General features: G+C 41.4%; 1 protein-coding gene across 2 annotated transcripts in view; it reads left to right on the plus strand.

Moving 5' to 3' along the window:
* The window catches only part of ACOT12 (acyl-CoA thioesterase 12), a 64,920-nt gene that overhangs the window by 18,844 nt on the left and 31,532 nt on the right, over positions 1–14,544 (plus strand). For both annotated transcript variants that reach the window (XM_002744825.7, XM_008991878.4), the window contains exons 4-5: positions 1,754–1,855; positions 12,241–12,376. In XM_002744825.7, coding sequence (XP_002744871.2) covers positions 1,754–1,855; positions 12,241–12,376 — 238 coding nt within the window. The remainder of the gene's footprint in view (positions 1–1,753; positions 1,856–12,240; positions 12,377–14,544) is intronic.

Consider the following 14,544-nt stretch of genomic DNA (forward strand, 5'->3'; position numbering starts at 1 on the left):
CAGAAGCTGTTCTTGTCTGGCCTTGTGAGGTTTCACCCTGTATATGCTCCAGTTAGTATCAACCCAAAGATTCACATGCATATTTCTGGAATTCTTTCTTTTTTTTAGCTTCCTTCTCTGGTTCTCTACCTCACAAATTTTAGCTCTGTTCAGTTTAGCAGAGTTAGGTTTTCCTTCCCTAACCCTAACTATAAATTCCCTTTAGCCTGAGAACCTGGGAACACAGTGCTCCTCTCATTGTTTTTCCCTATTTGGGGATCACAGTCCTATGCTGCCTATTTTTATAGGTGTGAAAGAGATGCTTATTTTGTCCAGTTTTCTAGTTGTTTTCACAGGATGTAATTCCAATCTTACCTAATCTCTTATACCACAGTGAAATTTTTTTTGTCATATGTTTTTGAAACATTTGGTTATCACATATAACTAAGGTAACTGTTCTAGTAGAAGATAGTGTTTAGAACTTATTTTAACACTCCAGAATTGTTGCTTTGTTTTTACTGTTAGATTTTTATATTTTAATTTTCATTTGCCCATTTCTCTAAAAGTAGAAAGCTGATTGAGGGTTGAGAGTTGGGAATACTTTAATTTTGGCTAATCACCATCTAGTTAATTTAGGATTTGCCATGTAAATACTAATTTGCATTTATGAGTTGAGTGACTTAAAATGAGTCATAGATTATTATTCTACTTTTTACATGGTGTACATGGTAAAGATATGGGTAGGGATATTCTTTATTGTTGATAACACAGTGCTGAGCTGTGCCTGAGATAGCTCATTGTTTCCAGAAGATAATGTTACTCATCTGAGATATGTAGGGAAAAGGTTTATTAGCGAGAATCCACAGACAAGTCCTTGAGTTTACCGACACTTCTGCAAAGTGCAAACTTGAGGACCAAGCTTCAGAGCTCTTTATGCAGGGGGACATTTTAGCCCATTTTAGTAACAACATAAAGTGTCTCAGCTACCTTCTTATTACTCCTGAAAAATTAATCACAGAAACCAAGCTGTAAATACATGATGTTCTTCTATCCCTGTTATCTTGGTTATGAAACTCTGAGACTATGCTGCCTAGAGAGATTGAAAAAAAAAAACAAAAAAAACCTCTGAGAGTAAAGCCTAAAAAAAGTGACAGTACATCTCTCTGATAGGTTTATAAGGCAGTCACTAAGATCTTGTTTTCAAAAACATATTTACTAATTATGAAATTTAAAAGGGCTTGTCATATAATGCCAAATTTTTAAAAATTAGAACATAAAACTGTAAATACATTATAATTTTATATACACATGCATATATACACACATATATTTCATGTCATATGTATGGAATATGTTATAAAATATGTATATATTATGTGATATGATATAATTATGTGTATATATTATGTATGTGTATATATTATACATATCACATATGATATATAAAATGAAAAGCTAGAAAAAAATTTACCTAAAATTTATAATTATTATCTCCAGGTGATGGGATTACTGATAATATATACTCTGGATAGTCAGAGTTCCTAAATTTTACATGGTGAATAGATAATTTTTATAATCAGAAAATGTTATTAGTCCAATGTTACATAACATTATTAAAATAATTCTATTGCTTAGAAATAAGTTAAAATTCTGGTTTCATTTTTAAAAAGAAAGAAAATAATGGTACATATATGTGATTAAAGTTTGAATGCTGAAATCTGAACTGTTTCTGGATGACCAAGACTGTATTTGTTTACCTTTTTTTTCATTTTAGATCGGTATCAAGGTCATGGTACAGGACGTGCTCACTGGCATTGAGAAGCTTGTTAGTGTGGCTTTCTCAACATTTGTAGCCAAAGCAGTTGGAAAAGAAAAGGTAAATTTTCTAGGCAAAGATGTATCTAGCATGTAATTCAGGGACATAGTAACAATTACATCTGAATTATTATAGAAAAAAATTACATTTCTTCTTACCATCAGATATACTTTCCCAAGATTTGTTATTCACCAATATTTATTGTAAAAGTTCTCGTTCTTTGGTAACATCAGAGGAATAGGGGCTTTAGAGAAAAGTACCTTAGAGAAAAGACAATATAGACAGTTTGTGAAATACAAAAAAAAATCCATGTTGTTTTAAATGATCTGAAGGTCATACTAGTTTCTTTAAAATACTACCTACTGATCTAGTGCTTTGCATTTGTGGTCATACAACTCAAAACTGAGTTAAAATCTTTTTTAAAAAAAGCAACAGCAATTTAGCAAGCAGTTGCGGGTTATGGATTAATGTTAATCATTGTTTAATATCTGAAGGAAAATTGTCAATATTGCTGAGTAACTGAAGTTTAAAAATAAGCTTTTCGGCATCTACGGTGAAAACACCTTCCCAAGCAATGCTTTGGCCTGTTGAGCGTGCTTAGCCTGACTGCCCGCCCTGCCCCACCCTTGCCCCAGGCCACTGCTGGGAATTTGCTCCTTATAATTTCTTGGCATTTTTTTTCAGTGTCTGGGTACCTTGAGGAGGGTCCCCATGTAGTCTAAACACTGTGATAATTCAATCTGGAATTTGAGTCTTCCACTCCAACAATCATCCCAGAGACACAGTGGCTTCTCCTAGCTCCACTCTGTAGCAAGAAGTACTTCTCTGTCACTCCGTCGGAAGCCTTTTTCACACTGCTCCCACTTTAAAGCAGGCAAAGCAATGTTTCCACTGTACCCAGGAGAGGTGGCAACAGAACCGCACTCACCAGCTTCTCCTCCTCACCTGAGCCAGGAGGCATAGAGATGGGCTAGGGCTGAGTTGGACCATCTTAATCGGAGTCTCGCTCTGTCATCCAAGCTGGAGTGCAGTGGTGTGATCTCAGCTCACTGCAACCTCTGCCTCCTAGGTTCAAGTGAGTCTCCTGCCTCAGCTCCCAACTAGCTGGGATTACAGACTCCCACCACACCAGGCTACATTTTTTTTTTAGTGTTTTTAGTAGAGACGGGGTTTCGCTATGTTGGTCAGACTGGTCTCAAACTCCTGACTACAAGTGATCTGCCCATCTTGGCCTCCCAAAATGTCGAGAGTACAGGCACGAGCCACCACACCCGGCCTCCACTCTCAGTCTAATATTAAACACATTGTAAGGCAAATTCATATTGCCCAAGGGTGTTGTTTTTCAAATGGAAGTTCATATCAGCTAATTCTGTTATTAAAAATGCAGTTTTCTGGGCCATGTCTTGGACCTACTAAATTAGAATCACTAGTGTGGAATCTTGGAGTCTGTATACTTCCCCAAGCATCCCACAAAGCCTGTGTCCACTAAAATCTGAAACACTGAGGTAGTCTTCCCAACCATTCTGTTTTTCCTGGCATCTCCACAAATCTACAGACTCTTGGAAATGAGAGAATATGGAATGGGTGCAGGTGCCCATATCCGAAAGCAAATAACAAAGGAATGCACCTTGCCATCCCATTTCTTCACATGGGGCAGCAGAGGAGGGCTCTCATTTTCCCCCTCTGGCCTCAGACTTCTCACTCTAACTTCACAGATACATACAATAAGAGTCTGCCAGGCGTGGTGGCTCACACCTGTAATCCCAGCACTTTGGGAGGCCGAGAAGGGCAGATTACCTGAGGTCGAGAGTTCGAGACAAGCCTGACCAACATTGAGAAACCCTGTCTCTACTAAAAATACAAAAATTAGCCAGGTGTGGTGGTGCATGCCTGTAATCCCAGCTGCTTAGGAAGCTGAGGCAGGAGAACTGCTTGAACCCAGGAGGCAGAAGTTACGGTGAGCCCAGATCGCACCATTGCACTCCAGCCTGAGCAACAAGTACAAAACTCTGCCTCAAAAAAAAATAAGAATATAATAGTCACACTTCAGTCCAATCTCTCTTGAGACTGAAGAACTGGTTTCTGAAAGTGGAAAGTCAGATCTGTTATGGTGCTAGCATAATTGGTTGGTTCCGATAACCTTAATTAAAGCGTCTTTACAGACTAACTTATTCCCCAGTTGCTAGTGTGCTGGTTTAGTGCTCATCACAAAGAGACCCACTGAAAAATTAGTGGTTTGGTTTGAACCCATAGTACTACTTGAATCTCTGTTCAAAGTGAGTTTATTCCAGGATGAAATTGGTTCAAAGCATAATGTAGGCTGATTAAAAACCAAAAAGAAATTGGCAATGATTAACCAGACTTAGTTCAACAATTGCACAGGCCAGATTGTTGAAAGGACTTGCAAGACTCCACAGGGTACAGTTATGCAAGGCCTTACTAAGCTAAAGCGGATGGTGCAGCGGGAGAAAGCAAGCACAGGCCAGCCTCAGAGAGGGTCGAGGCCTCCAGGCACAGCCCTGCTTCAGGGGCCTTAGTCACACAAGATGTACTTCTGCAGAACAGGAATCACCAAAACACATGTGAGGTATATTGGTTTCAGGAGAACCAGTGCACAAGCTTACCAAGCAGTCACCCTGCTAGTCACACGACTAGCTTACCCTGCTAGTCACACGACTAAAACAACGCTACAAAAATTGTTAAATTGGGCTGGGTGCAGTGGCTCACACCTATCCCAGTGCTTTGGGAGGCTGAGAAGGAAGGATTGCTTGAGGCCAGGAATTTGAGACCAGCCTGTGCAACATAGAGAGCCCTCATCTCTACAAAAAAAAAATTAAAATTAAAAAAAAAAAAATAGCTAGGCATGGTGATGCTTGCCTGCAGTCCCAGTGGGAGGACCCCTTGAGCCCAGGAATTTGAGGTCCTAGGAAGCTATGATTGCACCACTGTGCTCCAGCCTGGGCAACAGAGTGAGACCCTGTTTCAAAGGAAAAAAAAAAAGTTAAACGAGTGCATGCCATCAATCTACACATTCCTAACCAAATTACACAAGGTAGTCCGGGGGAGTTTTGGACTATCACCAGCTTATTTCTTTTTTCTTTCTTTCTTTCTTTTCTTTTTCTGAGATGCAGTCTCCCTCTGTAACCCAGGCTGGAGTACAGTGGCATGATCTCAGCTCACTGCAAACTCCTCCTCCTGGGTTCAGGTGATTATTGTGCCTCAGCCTCCTAAGTAGCTGGGATTACAGGTGTGCTCCACCATACCTGGTTATTTTTTGTATATTTAGTAGAGATGGGGTTTCACCATATTCGCCAGGCTGGTCTTGAACTGTTGACTTCAAGTGATTCACCCACCTCAGCCTCCCAAAGTGCTGGGATTACAGGTATGAGCCACCACGCCCAGCGATCACTTATTTCATCCTTATCTTGGTCAAGGATCAGTATCAGACTTTGAGTATCTTGGACATAAGCATGGGGCTACACTAGTCCAGCTTCAAGGTGAGCCCTCCTTCTACACACAGGGTCAGCAGAGGGCACTTACGTAAGAATTTGAGCTCTTGGTTCTGTTGCCTCATATTTCCAGGTTTCTGGAGGTTGGTGAAAGCTTTATTCCCACCTATTGATTCTTTTGGTTTGCTTATTAGTTAATGTTTTCACCATGTAATGAAATTTCCAAATTGGGAATGCCTCATGGTAAAAGATAGCTTTCTCTAGAACATCTTTATTTCCTCTGCTTGCTATCTTAAGTTTGCAAAAGATAGAAAATGTTTTTTGATACGAATTCAGTGGAGTCAAAGTCCCTTTCCTCATTCGTCGATTTGAATAATGTCTTTTTTTTTATTTTTTTTAATTTTTTATTGGATTTTAGGTTTTGGGGTACATGAGCAGAGCATGTAAGACAGTTGCGTAGGAACACACATGGCAGTGTGCTTTGCTTTCCTTCTCCCCTTCACCCACATTTGGCATTTCTCCCCAGGCTATCCCTCCCCACCTCCCCCTCCCACTGGCCCTCCCCTTTTCCCCCCAATAGACCCCAGTGTTTAGTACTCCCCTTTCTGTGTCCATGTGTTCTCATTTTTCATCACCCACCTATGAGTGAGAATATGCGGTGTTTCATTTTCTGTTCTTGTGTCAGTTTGCTGAGGATGACGTTCTCCAGATTCATCCATGTCCCTACAAACGACACAAACTCATCATTTCTGATTGCTGCATAATATTCCATGGTGTATATGTGCCACATTTTTCCAATCCAGTCTATTATCAATGGGCATTTTGGTTGATTCCAGGTCTTTGCTATTGTAAACAGTGCTGCAATGAACATTCGTGTACATGTGTCCTTATAGTAGAACGATTTATAGTCTTTTGGATATATACCCAGTAATGGGATTGCTGGGTCAAATGGAATTTCTATTTCTAAGGCCTTGAGGAATCGCCACACTGTCTTCCACAATGGTTGAACTAATTTACACTCCCACCAACAGTGTAAAAGTGTTCCTTTTTCTCCACATCCTCTCCAGCATCTGTTGTCTCCAGATTTTTTAATGATCGCCATTCTAACTGGCGTGAGATGGTATCTCAATGTGGTTTTGATTTGCATCTCTCTGATGACCAGTGACGATGAGCATTTTTTCATATGATTGTTGGCCTCATATATGTCTTCTTTCGTAAAGTGTCTGTTCATATCCTTTGCCCACTTTTGAATGGGCTTGTTTGTTTTTTTCCTGTAAATCCGTTTGAGTTCTTTGTAAATTCTGGATATCAGCCCTTTGTCAGATGGGTAAACTGCAAAAATTTTTTCCCATTCTGTTGGTTGCCGATCCACTCTAGTGACTGTTTCTTTTGCCGTGCAGAAGCTGTGGAGTTTCATTAGGTCCCATTTGTCTATTTTGGCTTTTGTTGCCAATGCTTTTGGTGTTTTGTTCATAAAGTCCTTGCCTACTCCTATGTCCCGGATAGTTTTGCCTAGATTTCCTTCTAGGGTTTTATGGTGCCAGGTCTTATGTTTAAGTCTTTAATCCATCTGGAGTTAATTTTAGTGTAAGGTGTCAGGAAGGGGTCCAGTTTCTGCTTTCTGCACATGGCTAGCCAGTTTTCCCAACACCATTTGTTAAACATGGAATCCTTTCCCCATTGCTTGTTTTTGTCAGGTTTATCAAAGATTGTATAGTTGTAGATATGCTGTGTTGCCTCCGGTGCCTCTGTTTTGTTCCATTGGTCTATATCTCTGTTTTGATTACTGTAGCCTTGTAGTATAGTTTGAAATCCGGTAGTGTGATGTCCCCCGCTGTGTTCTTTTTGCTTAGAATTGACTTGGCTATGCGGGCTCTCTTTTGGTTCCATATGAAGTTCATGGTGGTTTTTTCCAGTTCTGTGAAGAAAGTCAATGGTAGCTTGATGGGGATAGCGTTGATTCTGTAAATTACTTTGAGCAGTATAGCCATTTTCACGATCTTAATTCTTCCTAACCATGAACATGGAATGTTTCTCCATCTGTTTGTGTCCTCTCTGATTTCGTTGAGCAGTGGTTTGTAGTTCTCCTTGAAGAGGTCCCTTACGTTCCTTGTGAGTTGTATTCCAAGGTATTTTATTCTTTTTGTAGCAATTGTGAATGGCAGTTCATTCTTGATTTGGCTCTCTTTAAGTCTGTTATTGGTGTAGACGAATGCTTGTGATTGTTGCACATTGATTTTATATCCTGAGACTTTGCTGAAGTTGCTTATCAGTTTCAGGAGTTTTTGGGCTGAGGTGATGGGGTCTTCTAGGTATACTATCATGTCGTGTGCAAATGGAGACACTTTGGCTTCCACCTTTCCTATTTGAATACCCTTTATTTCTTTTTCTTGCCTGATTGCTCTGGCTAGAACTTCCAGAACTATATTGAATAGGAGTGGTGAAAGAGGGCATCCTTGTCTAGTGCCAGATTTCAAAGGGAATGCTTCCAGTTTTTGCCCATTCAGTATGATATTGGCTGTTGGTTTGTCATAAATAGCTTTTATTACTTTGAGATACGTTTCATCGATACCGAGTTTATTGAGGGTTTTTAGCATAAAGGGCTGTTGAATTTTGTCAAATGCCTTCTCTGCGTCAATTGAGATAATCATGTGGTTTTTGATTTTGGTTCTGTTTATGTGGTGAATTACATTTATAGACTTGCGTATGTTGAACCAGCCTTGCATCCCCGGGATGAATCCTACTTGATCATGGTGAATAAGTTTTTTGATTTGCTGTTGCATTCGGCTTGCCAATATTTTATTGAAGATTTTTGCATCTATGTTCATCATGGATATTGGCCTGAAGTTTTCTTTTCTTGTTGGGTCTCTGCCGGGTTTTGGTATCAGGATGATGTTGGTCTCGTAAAATGATTTAGGAAGTATTCCCTCTTTTTGGATTGTTTGAAATAGTTTTAGAAGGAATGGTACCAGCTCCTCTTTGTGTGTCTGGTAGAATTCGGCTGTGAACCCGTCTCGACCTGCGCTTTTTTTGTGTGGTAGGCTCTTAATTGCTGCCTCGACTTCTGACCTTGTTATTGGTCTATTCATAGTTTCAGCTTCCTCCTGGTTTAGGCTTGGGAGGACACAGGAGTCCAGGAATTTATCCATTTCTTCCAGGTTTACTAGTTTATGTGCATAGAGTTGTTTGTAATATTCTCTGATGATGGTTTGAATTTCTGTGGAATCTGTGGTGATTTCCCCTTTATCATTTTTTATTGCATCTATTTGGTTGTTCTCTCTTTTCTTTTTAATCAATCTGGCTAGTGGTCTGTCTATTTTGTTGATCTTTTCAAGAAACCAGCTCTTGGATTTATTGATTTTTTGAAGGGTTTTTCGTATCTCAATCTCCTTCAGTTCAGCTCTGATCTTAGTTATTTCTTGTCTTCTGCTGGGTTTTGAGTTTTTTTGATCTTGCTCCTCTAGCTCTTTCAATTTTGACGATAGGGTGTCAATTTTGGATCTCTCCATTCTCCTCATATGGGCACTTATTGCTATATACTTTCCTCTAGAGACTGCTTTAAATGTGTCCCAGAGGTTCTGGCATGTTGTGTCTTCGTTCTCATTGGTTTCGAAGAACTTCTTTATTTCTGACTTCATTTCATTGTTTACGCAGTCAACATTCAAGAGCCAGTTGTTCAGTTTCCATGAAGCTGTGCGGTTCTGGGTCGGTTTCTGAATTCTGAGTTCTAACTTGATTGCACTATGGTCTGAGAGGCTGTTTGTTATGATTTCAGTTGTTTTGCATTTGTTGAGCAGTGCTTTACTTCCAATTATGTGGTCAATTTTTGAGTAGGTGTGATGTGGTGCTGAGAAGAATGTATATTCTGTGGATTTGGGGTGGAGAGTTCTGTAAATGTCTATCAGGTTTGCTTGCTCCAGGTCTGAGTTCAAGCCCTGGATATCCTTGTTGATTTTCTGTCTGGTTGATCTGTCTAATATTGACAGTGGAGTGTTAAAGTCTCCCACTATTATTGTGTGGGAGTCTAAGTCTCTTTGTAAGTCATTAAAAACTTGCCTTATGTATCTGGGTGCTCCTGTATTGGGTCCATATATGTTTAGGATTGTTAGCTCTTCTTGTTTTATCGATCCTTTTACCAGTATGTAATGGCCTTCTTTGTCTCTTTTGATCTTTGTTGCTTTAAAGTCTATTTTATCAGAGATGAGAATTGCAACTCCTGCTTTTTTTTGCTCTCCATTTGCTTGGTAAATCTTCCTCCATCCCTTTATTTTGAGCCTTTGTGTATCCTTGCATGTGAGATGGGTTTCCTGGATACAGCACACTGATGGGTTTTGGATTTTTATCCAATTTGCCAGTCTGTGTCTTTTGATTGGTGCATTTAGTCCATTTACATTTAGGGTTAATATTGTTATGTGTGAATTTGATACTGCCATTTTGATGCTAGCTGGCTGTTTTGCCTGTTAGTTGTTGTAGATTCTTCATTATGTTGATGCTCTTTAACTTTTAGTGTGATTTTGGAATGGCTGGTACTGGTTGTTCCTTTCTATGTGTAGTGCCTCTTTTAGGAGCTCTTGTAAAGCTGGCCTGGTGGTGACAAAATCTCTGAGTACTTGCTTGTTCGCAAAGGATTTTATTCTTCCTTCACTTCTGAAGCTCAGTTTGGCTGGATATGAAATTCTGGGTTGAAAGTTCTTTTCTTTAAGAATGTTGAATATTGGCCCCCACTCTCTTCTGGCTTGTAGTGTTTCTGCCGAGAGATCTGCTGTGAGTCTGATGGGCTTCCCTTTGTGGGTAACTCGACCTTTCTCTCTGGCTGCCCTTAGTATTTTCTCCTTTATTTCAACCTTGTTGAATCTGACGATTATGTGCCTTGGGGTTGCTCTTCTTGCAGAATATCTTTGTGGTGTTCTCTGTATTTCCTGCATTTGAGTGTTGGCCTGTCTTGCTAGGTGGGGGAAGTTTTCCTGGATGATGTCCTGAAGAGTATTTTCCAGCTTGGATTCATTCTCTTCGTCCCCTTCTGGTACACCTATCAAACGTAGATTAGGTCTTTTCACATAGTCCCACATTTCTTGGAGACTTTGTTCATTCCCTTTTGGGCTTTTTTCTCTAATCTTGGTTTCTCGTTTTATTTCATTGAGTTGGTCTTCGACTTCAGATATTCTTTCTTCTGCTTGGTCAATTCGGCTATTGAAACTTGTGGATGCTTCACGAAGTTCTCGTATTGTGTTTTTCAGCTCCTTTAATTCATTCATATTCCTCTCTAAGTTATCCATTCTTGTTATCATTTCCTCATATCTTTTTTTAAGTTCCTTAGTTTCTTTGCATTGATTTAATACATGTTCTTTTAGCTCACAAAAGTTTCTCATTATCCACCTTCTGAAGTCTAATTCCGTCATTTCGTCACAGTCATTCTCCGTCCAGCTTTGCTCCCTTGCTGGTGAGGAGTTTTGGTCCTTTCTAGGAGGCGAGGTGTTCTGGTTTCGGGTGTTTTCCTCCTTTTTGCGCTGGTTTCTTCCCATCTTTGTGGGTTTATCCGCTTGTCGTCTGCGTAGTTGCTGACTTTTCGATTGGGTCTCTGAGTGGACACCCAGATTGTTGATGATGAAGTATTTCTGTTACTTGGTTTTCCTTCTACCAGCCTAGCCCCTTCGCTGTACGACTGCTGAGGTCCACTCCAGGCCCTGCTTGTCTGGGGTGCACCTCTAGCAGCTGTGGCACAGTGAGGGATGCTACCCGTTTCTTTTTCTGCTATCTTTGTTCCAGGATGATGCCTGCCAAATGTCAGTCTTTTGGATATAGAGGGGTCAGGGAGCTGCTTGAGGAGACAGTCTGTACTTTTTTGGAGCTCAATTGCTGAGCTGTGAGCTCTGTTGTTCATTCAGGGCTGTTAGGCTGCTATGTTTGATTCTGCTGCAACAGAGCTCATTAAAAAAAAACCCTTTTTTTCTCAAATGCTCTGTGTTGGGGGGTTCGGGCTTTATTTTTCGATGTCCGATGAGGTGTCCTGCCCAGCTAGAAGGCAGACTAGCCACTGTTTGGCTGCCAAGGCTCCACCCTGCTGTTGTGTGATTCACCCTGTTCCTGCAGGCTCTGCTGTGGTCTCTGCCACGCCCTGCGGCAGAGTCTCTTCGTTATAGCCTGTTGCCTCAGAAACAGCAGGCTGCGTCAGCAGTGGGCGTGTATCTCAGTAGGGACAGGTTGCCTCGGCAACAGCTGGCTGCCTCAGCAGTGGGCGTGTATCTCAGTTGGGGCAGGTTGCCTCGGTAGTGGTGGACGCCCCTCCCCCACAGAGCGTCTCAGACTGTCTGCTCTGGATAGTTTGAAATCGCGGGTTTGTTCGTCCCACTGGGTGTCCCAAATGATCTGTCCCTGCAATCCCCTGGGCTGGCCTACTGTCCAAGTCTCGTTCAGTCTCAAGTCCAGCCCTCTCAAGTCTCAGGTTGCCGGTTCAACAGGGCACCCAGACAAGCACGCCCTGTGGGGATTGCTGGGTAGGGCCGGCCGCCGCCGCCCCGGCTGCCGGCTTCGCCAGGCAGACCTACTGCCTGGCGTCCCATGTCTTTTTTATACTTGGGAGTTTCCCCGTTCTGTGGGCAACAAAGATCAGTCTGGAAATGCAGCTCTGACTCACCGTTTGCGGATTCAAAGAGAGCTCCAATCCTGGGTTGTTCTCACAGCGCCATCTTGAGTCCTCCTTGAATAATGTCTTATTTTCTAGTTCTGCTGAAAAATTTTAAAATCAGGGGAAATTAATAGAGAGAACTGTTTAAAGCACAAATCTTATTGCGTGAAGCAATAAGCCTATATTGATTTTTTTGTTTAAAAATAATTTAAGAAAAAAATTTAGTCATAACACGTTTAGTGAAAACACTCATAGAAGCTCTATTTACTTGAGTTAGAAAACCATGTAGCATATCATTTGTTTTTGCAAAATTCATGCCGTGCTTTTATAATTTAACAAGGCAATAAAAGATGAATGCTTTTCTTTTCTAGATTCATTTAAAGCCAGTCACACTTCTAACTGAGCAAGATCATGTGGAACATAATCTGGCTGCTGAGAGAAGGAAAGTTCGACTACAACATGAAGAAACCTTTAACAATTTAATGAAGGAAAGTAGCAAGTTTGATGGTCAGTAAATCCACTTCTAAGAACTTTAATTCTATGACTGTGACAGGCAAAGGAATCTTTTCTTAGAGCACACTTATTTTCACCTTATTATTACCATTCAGTCCTGGTGATGCTAGGTATCTTTCATTTATTTTTTTTTTGAGACAAAGTGTCACTCTGTCACCTAGGCTGGAGTGCAGTGGCCCAATCTCGACTCACTGCAACCTCCACCTCCCAAATTCAAGTGATTCTCCTGCCTCAGCCTCTCAAGTAGCTAGGATCACAGGCGTGTGCTACCACACCCAGCCAATTTCTGTATTTTTGGTAGACCTCTTGGTCAGGCTGGTCTCAAACTCCTGACCTCTAGTGATCCACCCACCTCAGCCTCCCAAAGTTCTGGGACCACAGGTGTGAACCACCACACCTGGTCAACACTAGGTATCTTTTCCAACAAACCTAGTGGCTGGAGAAGAAAGGGACTGGCCAATGTAACTGCTGGCACCTAAGGCCTCTTTAAATTGGAAGATCTCCAGGAGAGGAGATGGGGAAAAAGGGTAACAGGGACCAGGCAGTCATTAGTAAGCATGTATTCACTAATGATGGCTGAATGAAGGGTCGATGACAATGACATTGATACGGTGCTTCATGGCTTACCAAGCAGTTTCTCATCCATGGTTTCATAGGAGCTGCATGTAATCTCAAACGAGCAGGAAGCTGCAACTCTGAGCAGGAAAGAAACTTGCTGAAGAATATATGGGATATGAGCGGAGGCTGTAAGATCCTGCTCCTGTTGCCTGGTGCTTTCCACAGTCATGCTGTGTTTTATGAGCCACACTTCCTTAGTTCTCTGGCAGTGATTTCCTGGGCTCTTTGACACCTCCTGGAGCCAGAATGGTGGGAAAAGTCAGAGCCCCTCCCTTGCCCCTCCTCTGCCCTTTCTTTATGTCTGACCCCATCTTCTGAAGCCCCAGGGGATGACAGTGGAGAGCACAATGAGGGAGGGGAGGAAGTGGAGTGAGCCTGCCCAGGCCCCACAAGCTCACCACTGCCAGGAGGGCAGAAGATTCAATATCCCTTGGCTCCAAAGGAAGGCACAGGAAGAAGAGGCAGGAAAGGAGAGGACAAGAACATATCAGGATAAGGATGCCAAAAGAGAAGAGAAAGAGTGCATGGAAAGCCCAGAGGAAAGAGAGAGGTAGCAGCCAGGGTGGTGGAAGTGCAGAGCCTTTATTCTGCCCCAGGTGATATTCTAGGACCACCCCACAGAAGAATTCTGGGGTGAAAAAGAGATTTTTCAAAGGTTTCTACTCACTGCTGACCTTTCAAAGGACAATACCTATTACCAAGAGATTTTTTTTTTTTTTTTTTGAGGTAGAGTTTCATTCTTGTTGCCCAGGCTGGGGTGCAATAGCATGATCTCAGCTCACTGCAACCTCTGCCTCCCAGGTTTAAGCAATTCTCCTGCCTCAGCCTCCCAAGTAGCCGGGATTACAGGTGCATGCCACCACACTCAGCTAATTTTGTACTTTTAGTAGAGATGCCGTTTCACCATGTTGGTCAGACCGGTCTCAATTTCCTGACCTCAAGTGATCTGCCCACCTTGGCCTCCAAACATGCGGGGTTACAGGTGTGAGCCACCGTGCCTGTCCCAGACCAAGTTATTTTTAGGGAAATAAAGACTTCATCATTAAATGGCGGTGTTAAGAAGAGCAAGGCTTCTTTTGTAAAGCTGGTCACAGCACCAAAATACATTTCAAATGCATTTTGCTCAAGTAATAAAATAGCTGAACCAGGAGAACAACCCTGAGGCAGATAAGACAACCATTAATAAAAAACAAAACCCTGCTGTCTCCTCATCCCTAAAATCCCAAAAAAGAAATGAAATGGCAGATAAAATACTCACTACTAAGCAAACCCTCACTATGTATGACAAGTAAATCTCTCAGGACATCTTAGGAAAACTCAAGCATTTAACACAGTTTTTAGTAAGTATATGCAGTTCCCCTAGTTTCACTGGTCTTCCTTTCTGCAATTATGTCTTTAAAAAAGCTTTTTGTTCTCATTGAATTTATACTACCTGAATTTGTAAGGAGAATGTAGAAATAAGCCACTAAACAACCAGAAATCTGATTGACAATGTCAAAAACAGTTCTTTTTTTTTTTTTTTTTTTTTGAGATGGAGTCTCGCT

This window comes from Callithrix jacchus, chromosome 2, assembly GCF_049354715.1.
Source record: "Callithrix jacchus isolate 240 chromosome 2, calJac240_pri, whole genome shotgun sequence".
Classification (NCBI taxonomy): Eukaryota; Metazoa; Chordata; class Mammalia; order Primates; family Cebidae; genus Callithrix; species Callithrix jacchus.